At 54.0% G+C, this 10,237-nt stretch overlaps 1 protein-coding gene across 1 annotated transcript in view; it reads right to left on the bottom strand.

Moving 5' to 3' along the window:
• Nucleotides 1-580: 580 nt before the first annotated feature.
• The window catches only part of LOC132836934 (PH and SEC7 domain-containing protein 3-like), a 34,657-nt gene continuing 25,000 nt past the window's right edge, over nt 581-10,237 (bottom strand). Inside the window, exons 11-14 of the mRNA XM_060856512.1 lie at nt 7,144-7,289; nt 6,591-6,735; nt 4,757-4,900; nt 581-1,034 (exon numbers count right to left, since the gene is read on the bottom strand). Of these exons, the coding sequence (XP_060712495.1) occupies nt 789-1,034; nt 4,757-4,900; nt 6,591-6,735; nt 7,144-7,289 (681 nt within the window). The 3' untranslated portion in view covers nt 581-788. The remainder of the gene's footprint in view (nt 1,035-4,756; nt 4,901-6,590; nt 6,736-7,143; nt 7,290-10,237) is intronic.

Below are 10,237 nucleotides of genomic sequence, written 5' to 3'. Positions count from 1 at the left end.
GGCACCATAGAACCTTCCAGCCTTTCGGCCCCTCGATGTTGCACTGACCTGTGGGACCAATCTGAAGCCCATCTAACCTACACCTTTCCATTCTCCTCCATATGCCTATCCAATGGCCATTTCAATGTCCTTAAAGTTGGCGAGTCCACTCCTGTCCCACGCCCCCTACTACTCTCTGAGTAAAGACACTACCTCTGACATCTGTCCTGTATCTATCACCCCCTCAATTTAAAGCTGTGTCCCCTCGTGCTAGCCATCACCATCCAAGGGAAAAGGCTCTCACTGTCCACCCTATCGAACCCTCGTATGTCTCTGTTAAGTCACCTCTCAACCTCCTTCTCTCTAACGAAAACAGCCTCAAGTCCCTCAGCCTTTCCTCATAAGACCTTCCCTCCCATCCCAGTAAATCCCCTCGATGTCCTTTCCAACAATTCCTTCCAATCGGCTGGCGACCAGAGCTGTACGCAATACGCCCAGGGCGTCAGCGTTTTGTCCAGCTGACTCCCGACTCTACAGCGAAAGCTAGGAGAGAGATATCGGGGCGGCAGTGAGGTGGGAGAAAAACGATAAGAGAAAGTGCTTTCAAAAAAAAACATCATAATTTATATATATATATTAAAAAAAAACGACCCCGCAATTTTCAGTACAAAAATAAAACAACTTCCGGTATCGCTGTCGGAGAGTTGGCCAAATATTTCCCAAGGTGCCCTGCTCCTTCAGCGAGCGCTAACGAATCTTTCCCTGGCACAGTTGACCGTCAAGTCCTCGGTCTCCCTATTTCCCCCGCCTCACAGCGCCTTGCGGCGCCGACTGGGCAGGATTTTCCGATAGGTCCTCCGCTCCGAGACGTTGCGTTTCACCTTGACGACGGGGGTCTGCGGCTCCAGGTTGAGGGAGGGGCTGGAGTGGGACTTCTTGAGCCCGCCGAACCCGTCGGCGCAGTCCTGCAAGCAGCCCTCCAGCTTCTGCAGGTCGTCCGTCCCCTCATTCAGCTTGACCTTCAGGAGGTTGACGTAGGTCTCGATGCGACGTTTCTAGGCCGGGGCGGGCGGGGGAGGACAGGGGGGAAGCGAAACAAAAAGAGCCAGTCAGGCGACAGGGGGGGCAAAGTCGAGAGGAGACCCCCGAGGGGGGGAGGGGAGGGGAGTCCAGCACTGACGCGGTCTTAGGGGGGAGGTTTGGAGCGGGTTCCTCAAGCAGAGGGTGGCGCGCGGAAGGGGTTGGCGCAAGGAAAGGTTTGACGCGGGCAGGGGCTGAAACACTTGGCAAAAACGGGACTGGTTCCCGCTGGGAAACCTGATGGACGCCGTTCTAAACCGAAGGGTCCGTTTGAGATCGGACCGAGAGAGTCGCCGAAGATGGGAGTTGAATTTCGATAAATGCGAGGTGCTTTGCATTCTGGGAAAGCAAATGAGATTCGATTCCCTCCAGTGTGGAAACAGGCCCTTCGGCCCAACCTGGGTGGCAACTGGACACCGACCCTCCGAAGACTAACCCACCCAGATCCATTTCCATCTGACTAATGCACCTAACACTATGGCTAATTTAGCATGGCCAATCCACCCTAACCTGCACATCCCTGAGCACTATGGGTAATTTAGCATGGCCAATCCACCCTAACCTGCACATCCCTGAGCACTATGGGTAATTTAGCACGGCCAGTCCACCCTAACCTGCACATCCCTGAGCACTATGGGTAATTTAGCATGGCCAATCCACCCTAACCTGCACATCCCTGAGCACTATGGGTAATTTAGCACGGCCAGTCCACCCTAACCTGCACATCCCTGAGCACTATGGGTAATTTAGCATGGCCAATCCACCCTACCCTGCACATCCCTGAGCACTATGGGTATTGTAGCATGACCAATTCACCCGAACCTGCACATCCCTGAGCACTATGGGTAACTTAGCATGGCCAATCCACCCTAATCTACACATCCCTGAGCACTATGGGTAATTCAGCGCAGCCAATCCACCTAAATCTATACATTCCCTGAGCACTATGGATAATTTAGCACAGCCAATCCATCCTAACCTGCACATCCTTGGGCACTATGGGTAATTTAGCATGGCTAATCCACCCTAACCTGCACATCCCTGAGCACTATGGGTAATTTAGCATGACCAATCCACCCTAACCTGCACATCCCTGAGCACTATGGGTAATTTAGCATGGCCAATCCACCCTAACCTGCACATCCCTGAGCACTATGGGTAATTTAGCATTTTCAATCCACCCTAACCTGCACATCCCTGAGCACTATGGGTAATTTAGCATGGCCAATCCACCCTAACCTGCACATCCCTGAGCACTATGGGTAATTTAGCATTTTCAATCCACCCTAACCTGCACATCCCTGAGCACTATGGGTAATTTAGCATGTTCAATCCACCCTAACCTGCACATCTTTGGACAATGGAAGGAAACCCACGCAGACATGGGGGGAGAATGTGCAAACTCCACACAGACAGTCGCCCGAGACTGGAATCGAACCCGGGACATTCGTGCAGTGAGGCAGTAGTGCTAACCACTGAGCCTGGTCTTAGCAGGACTTATACACTTAATGGTAAGGTCCTGGGGAGTGTTGCTGAACAAAGAGACCTTGGAGTGCAGGTTCATAGCTCCTTGAAAGTAGAGTCGCAGGTAGATAGGATAGTGAAGGCGGCGTTTGGTATGCTTTCCTTTATTGGTCAGAGTATTGAGTACAGGAGTTGGGAGGTCATGTTGCGGCTGTACAGGACATTGGTTAGGCCACTGTTGGAATATTGTGTGCAATTCTGGTCTCCTTCCTATCGGAAAGATGTTGTGAAATTTGAAAGGGTTCAGAAAAGATTGACAAGGATGTTGCCAGGGTTGGAGGGTTTGAGCTACAGGGAGAGGCTGAATAGGCCGGGGCTGTTTTCCCTGGAGCGTCGGAGGCTGAGGGGTGACCTTATAGAGGTTTATAAAATCATGAGGGGGCCAAGGATAGGGTAAATAGACAAAGGTCTTTTCCCAGGAGTCCAGAACTAGAGGGGCATAGGTTTAGGGTGAGAGAGGAAAGACATAAAAGAGACCTAAGGGGCAACTTTTTCACACAGAGGGTGGTACGTGTGTGGAATGAGCTGCCAGAGGAAGTGGTGGGGGCTGGTACAATTGCAACATTTAAGAGGCATTTGGATGGGTATATGAATAGGAAGGGTTTGGAGGGATATGGGCCGGGTGCTGTCAGGTGGGACTAGATTGGGTTGGGATATCTGGGTCGGCATGGACGGGTTGGACCGAAGGGTCTGTTTCTGTGCTGTACATCTCTCTGACTGTATGACCGATGAGGGATGATGGGTCAAATAAACAGACATCACAGCCTCTCTCTCAGGCCCATTGTCCCCCACCTCACCCCACACCTCCACAAGCTCCTTATGGTCTCCCCCTTTCCAGGTCTGCTCTCGTGCGCTCTCTCACTCCCCAGTTCATCGCCAACTCGTTTGCCCCTCTTCGTTCGGAAATTCCACTCTCCGGGAAGCGAATTCCCTTCCCGTTTCTCAACCCCTCCCTCCGCCTACCCAATTCCCCTCCCCCGGACCTTTCTGACGCACTCCCACCATCAGAAATGGTCCACCAATTCAACGGAATTATCTGGCTTTCCTCACGCCCGTTCTCCTTCCCTCTGGAGTCCCCCGTCCGATCGGGAATCTCTCAAGACGCTGGGAGACCCAGCCCCACCGTTTAAAAACAAAATCAGGTGTTCCCTGGGACGGCGAGCGGACGGGAACAGACTTCCTCCTGGCGGCACCCGCATTTCATTGCAACGCAGCGCTCCCCACCCCGCCCACAATCCAACCCCAATTCCGAACGCGCGCATCAGAGTTTCGGGCTGAGGGATCGGAGCAGACGACGAGTTCGAACGCAGGGAGATTACGACCAGTCGTTCCATCTGGCCTATCAGATTGAAATGCAGCTTATTCAACCTCAGTTATCGGGGTGGGAGGGGCAGGGGCTGGCTGAGTCAGAGCCAGTGAGGTCGTCAGACTGAGATCATGGCTTTAATAGTATACTTCCTATGACCGGGGGGACGAGAACTGGACACACTGCAGAGGAGGAAGGACACCACTTCAATTGGGACAACACATCCATTCCAGGACAAGCCAAACAGAGACACGCACGAGAATTCCTCGAAGCATGGCATTTCAACCGGAACGCTATCAACAAACACATTAATGTGGACCCCATTTACCACCCTCTGTGGAAAAGAACATGTAATGACACTGCCGACACAGGAAATGACACCACCGACACAGGAAATGACATCGCCAACCTGAACACAAAGCGGGACGTAACAGCGGCGCTTCACCAGAGGCCCACCGAAGATGTTAGGGTGACGAAACGTCTGAAAACGAACCTTCCAGCTCAGCGAGCGAACCGACATCCAAAACCTCAAGCTGAGCTACGAACCTTCTCAAAAACTCCAACTTGAGCTCCATCTGCCCCTTGGGTGGGCCAGGCAGCGGCAAATGGAGTTCAAGCCGGGGAAGGGCGATCGGAAGAGCGATTAATGCGTCTCAAAACGGTTGCGGGAATCCCCCTGACCACCGGGGAGCACTGCGGATCAGATAGATGTCCCTGGACATAGGCAGGTGGTTAGAGTGGTGGAGGATTATGGGATACTTGGCTTGATTGGATTGACAGTAGGGGTTCGAGAGACGTAGGGGATGGGAGGGGGGGTGGGGAGGCGATGTGAGAAACACAGTAGGAACTCAAACTCCGTTGGCTTACCTCATATTCAAAGTACTCCTGCTTTACTTTGTATTCTTCAAAGTCCTTGGCCTTCCACTTCCTGTCTGGAAAGGTCATCTGATGGTCGTCGAGGTCGTCCAGTATCGATTGCAGCATGGCATCATGGGATTCCAATTGCTCCTCCTGCGATGGTACACAGCAGGCTCAAAACAACCTTTCTCGCTCAGTCTCCGGGGGGGGGGACGGGGTGGGAGTTGGTGGTTAAGGGCGCTGCTTTTGGAAGGGCAATGCGCCATCCTTACCCGGGCTATGACCCGACACGATTGGGCCAATCGTGAGGAACCAATCAGGAAGGGGCAAGGAAAGGTCCCGTGAGCAAACCAGGTGGGGAGGGTGCAGGAAGAGAAAGAAAGTCGCTCCCGCTTTCGATTGGCCCCTGATGGTGCCAACGCGGAGGGGAGGTGCCAACCTGGGGCTGTCTCCACGAGCAACTGGCTCCCCCCCCCCATTCCCCCCAACCCCTGGGGAGCGAGCCCGGGCCCTCTTTGGCACCCACGCCAACCCTTCAGAGGGCGCGCTGTCCTCTCAGCGGTGCCCATTCTCCCTTACAGATGGGCCCTCCCCGGTCCAGGGGACGATGCCCATGCAGGGGAGGAGCGGGCACCCGGTGGCCTCAGAATCTTCCAGCAAAGCAAGCGGGCGAGGCGGGAAATGGAGACCTGCGCCCGTTTTCCAAACCCCGCCCCCCCAACAGTGCCATCTGTCAAAAGTGGTCACCCCCACCCTGCCACAAAACATGGTCAACCTCGCAAAATGGAAGGCAGAAAGGGGCGTTACAGACTGACGCAGAAACTAAGGGGAGAACCAGATCGTTCGCTTTCGGCGCCCAAACCCTTGGATGGGTTTTAATCGAGACAGGGCGGCTTGAACGCCAAAAGTGGCCGTTTCCAAAGTGGGCCCGGCAAAGATGGCTGCCGGAACGGAACCGCCGCCTGCTTCTAGAAACTTCCAGGACACAAGCCAATCACCCGGAATGTCACGTCACGTCACCTCGCTCGGTTTGCACTGACGCACCTTGGGCGGGCGGGGTTCGAGCCAGCCCCGGCCAGTTCTGAACAAGCGGCGCCACCGAAACCCATCATGCCTGAGTCGGCGCTCATGGCTCCGCAGTTGCCTGCCGCTAAAACCCAGCTGGACTCGAGCCCAGTCACACATCGGGAATAGAAACCCAAATTTTAATTATGTTTGATTTTGACGGGGGGGGTGGGCTTGGCTGATTCAATTGGCAGCTTGAGAAGTCGAGGGAGCCCGACAGTGTGGGTTCGACTCCCACTGCGGCCGAGCTGAAGAAAACATCTCCGCTACACACTTCTCCCTTTCCAGTCGGCCCACTCCAAAACAGGGAGCATCCCTACAGTTCTGGAGAGACAGTGGTGTCCCGACTGTGAGCCTGAGAAGAGGGAACGATTCTGGGAATACCTCGCTGCCGGTTTTCCCAGCTCGAGGGCTCAGTGAAGTGCGACCTTCAGAAAGAATCCCGAGTTTTTAAACCGGTGAAGTGAACCGTTTTCCGACTTACAGCTCCGGTGACATTGACCGTTTTCCGATTTTCCGTGAAAGTGACCAATTTCCGACGGATAATGGCAGGGCAATGGACCAAACCTCTGCCTCGCAGGGAAACTGATCAGTTTCCGACTTAGCGTTGGTTCCCCTGGGACAGAGATCGCGGCGTGGATGGCTTATTCTGAAGCCCACGCTGGGTTGGGGGCTTGAGGGGGGGAATGGGAATGGGAAATTGATTCAGGAAGGCCGGAAACTCCCTGATCGGCTGGCGTGGGGGAAGAGGGGGGGAAGGCATCGCGTGGAACCGTACCTCGGACTGCTTGGATGTGACCGAAGGAAGGATGGGGCGGCTGAACTTCCTCTTGGAGCCCACCGCGGCCGGGAAAGGGGGCGAGGAAAACATGGCGGCCACCAGGTTGATCCGAGTGATCCAGGAGCTCATCTGCTCGGCGTTCCTGGTGGTCGGAAAAGAGGAACCTTTCTCGCTCATTGCTTTGACCGTAAAGACCACACCCACCCACCCCCTTCGTCTGACATTCCCTAAGCTGGTCCCACTTTCCCTTCCCTGACTCCCACCCTGCCATTCCCCGGCTGATCCATCAATCCCGGCCTTCGGTATGCTCTGCCTTCCCACCCTCCCGCAGCTCTCCGGGAGTTTCAGAGGCCCTCTCACTGGAGAAATTCCTCCTCAATCTCAGTCCACCTCCCCCCCTCCCCCACAACTCATCCAGGAACGAGCAGGCCTGGCGGATTGGAGGCTTCGATATTCCCTCCCGCCCAAGGGATCAGCCAGGTTTCCCAGTGCCACCGCCCTCCCAAATTCCCACTGCCCGTCGCGACCCTGAACTGCCCTCCCCACTCACTCGGCCTGAAAGAGGAAGATCCGCCAGTCGGCCGTCTTCAGCCGGAAGACGTGCGGCCTCTTGTTGTATTCCTCAGCTCTGGAAGCCAGGGAGTGGTGAATGCTGATGGCTTCTTCTGAAGCCTGTTTGTTAGGCCCGAGCTCCTCCTACAGGTGCCGAACAGAGGCAGAGAGCTAGAGTCAGAGAGGTGTACAGCATGGAAATGCAAAGAATATAGAAAACGATATTCCTCAGCTCTGGAAGCCAAGGAGTGGTGAACGCTTTTGGCTTCTTCTGAAGCCTGTTTGTTAGGCCCGAGCTCCTCCTACAGGTGCCGAACAGAGGCAGAGAGCTAGAGTCAGAGAGATGTACAGCATGGAAATGAAAAGAATATAGAAAACGATATTCCTCAGCTCTGGAAGCCAAGGAGTGGTGAACGCTTTTGGCTTCTTCCGAAGCCTGTTTGCTAGGCCTGAATTCCTCCTACTGGCGCCGAACAGAGGCAGAGAGCTAGCGTCAAAGAGATGTGCAGTACAGAAAAGGAAAGAATATAGAAAACGATATTCCTCAGCTCTGGAAGCCAAGGAGTGGTGAACGCTTTTGGCTTCTTCTGAAGCCTGTTTGCTGGGCCTGAACTCCTCCTACAGGCGCCGAACAGAGGCAGAGAGCTAGCGTCAGAGAGATATGCAGTAGAGAAAAGGAAAGAATATAGAAAATGGTATTCCTCAGCTCTGGAAGCCAAGCTGTGGTGAACGCTTTTCGTTTCTTCTGAAGCCTGTTTGCTAGGCCTGAACTCCTCCTGCAGGCGCCGAACAGAGACAGAGAGACGTGCAGCATAGAAACAGAAAGAATACAGAAAACGCATTGCAGTCCGATGATCAAGCTACCTCAGAGTCCCGCGATCGGTTTAATCAGAGAGACGCTAGAGACACTGAGCAGGTGGGTCCCCTCACGGTGAGCCCCAGTCGGTGCTGGGAATCCAACACCCCGCCCTGTTGGCGTTCCCTCACAAGCCAGCCCCCCCACCCCTGGCAGGGATAGAATCGCCACAGCAGAGAGCTGGACCCCTCTCGGCCAAGTAAGCCCTCGCTCAACCCTGGCCCCTGTCCCTCCAAACCTTTCTAATGCAGGGACCGGTCTGAACATCCTCTAACTGCGTCTTGTGCAAGCTCAAACCACCCTCTGCGTTCAAAGACATTTGCCCCTCTTAAATCTTTCACCTCTCCCGTTCAAGAAAAAAGTGCCCCTGGGTCTTGAATCCTCCCCACACGAGGGAAAAGACACCGACTGTTCACCTTATCTATCGCCCTCTGGATTTTACAAGCCTCTAATAAGGTCACCCCCCTGAAACTCCTAGGGGAGAAAAGTCTGGTTATAATTCCTTCCCGGCAATTTCCTGACAAATCCCATCCAAACCCACTCCATAAGACGCTTCCGATGACCGAAGTGGGGGCATTTCTCCAGACGAGGCCTCACCAATGTCCTGTACAACCCCAACTCCTAGACTCAAAGCTCTGAGCAAGGAAGTAAGTGTGGCAAACACCTTCTATCTGTGATGCAAAATGCAAATAATGATGGACCCCTCTGCTCGACAGCGCTGCCCAAGGCCCGACGGTTAAGTGGGCAAGTCCCGCCCGTGTTTGCGTCGCCAAAAAGTCACCCCTTGCACTTAAACTCCGTCTGCCTCTCCTCAGCCCACTGACCCACTTGAGCGAGATTTCTTTGCAATCTTCCATCACCTTCTTCATCAATCTGAGTGTCCCACACCAACGTACGAACCACGTCTTCAGTATCCTCAGCTAAATTGTTTATCGAGCTGACAAACAGTGGAAGGCCCAGCACCGATCCTTGTGGCACTCCATTGGTCACAGGCCTCCAGTCTGAAAAACAACCCTCCACCACCACCCTCTGTCTCCTACCATTAAAATCCAATTCCATCTTCATTCGGCAGGCTCCCCCAGACCCATGTGGACAGAACATTACAAATTAGTCCCCCGTGTGGAACAGGAATTAGAACTCCGACCACGTGGAAACAGGCAGCAAGTCCACACTGACCTTCCGAAAAATAACTCACCCAGACCCATTCCTCATACCCTATATTTCCCCCTGCCTAATGCAACTAACCTGCACATCCCTGAGCACTATGGGTAATTTAGCATGGCCAATTCACCCTAACCTGCACATCCCTGAGCACTATGGGTAATTTAGCATGGCCAATTCACCCTAACCTGCACATCCCTGAGCACTATGGGTAATTTAGCACGGCCAATCCACCCTGACCTGGACATCACTGAGCACTATGGGTAATTTAGCACGGCCAATCCACCCTAACCTGCACATCCCTGAACACTATGGGTAATTTAGCACGGCCAATCCACCCTAACTTGCACATCCCTGAGCACTATGGGTAATTTAGCACGGCCAATCCACCCTAACCTGCACATCCCTGAGCACTATGGGTAATTTAGCATGGCCAATCCACCCTAACCTGCACATCCCTGAGCACTATGGGTAATTTAGCACAGCCAATCCACCCTAACCTGCACATCCCTGAGCACTATGGGTAATTTAGCACAGCCAATCCACCCTAACCTGCACATCTTTGGACTGTGGGAGGAAACCGGAGCACCCAGAGGAAACTCACGCAGACACGGGGGAGAATGTGCAAACTCCACACAGACAGTCGCCCAAGGCTGGAATTGAAATGTGAGGCAGTGGTGCTAACTACTGAGCAACCGTGCCGCCTAAAAAATTGCGTATCCCAGGACTTTGTGGGAAATTAAGTGGGGGGAGGAACTCACAAATATTTCTGCATTGGCTAAACCCGAGGGTGAGGTACTGACTGTGGTCAAAGAGTGTGTGTGTTGTCGGGGCGGGGAGTGCTAGAAACGCGCATCCATTCAGGCAGCATCTAAGGTGCAGGAGCATCGATGTTGCGAGGAACGAGTAATGCTGGAAGCGTTGATTCTCCTGCTGCTCGGAATGCTGCCGGAACAGATGCGCCTTTGCAGCACCCTCGCACACCACGGTTATGGGAGGCTCCCGTGGGAGGCTGAGGGGGCCAGAAGAGCGCCCACACGCTTACCTCCTATTCCCTTCCCCCTAAAGTCGGTGA

This window comes from Hemiscyllium ocellatum, chromosome 48 (assembly GCF_020745735.1).
Source record: "Hemiscyllium ocellatum isolate sHemOce1 chromosome 48, sHemOce1.pat.X.cur, whole genome shotgun sequence".
NCBI lineage: Eukaryota > Metazoa > Chordata > Chondrichthyes > Orectolobiformes > Hemiscylliidae > Hemiscyllium > Hemiscyllium ocellatum.
Note: the sequence above shows the minus strand (reverse complement) of the source record. Positions and strands in the feature narration are given on the sequence as shown.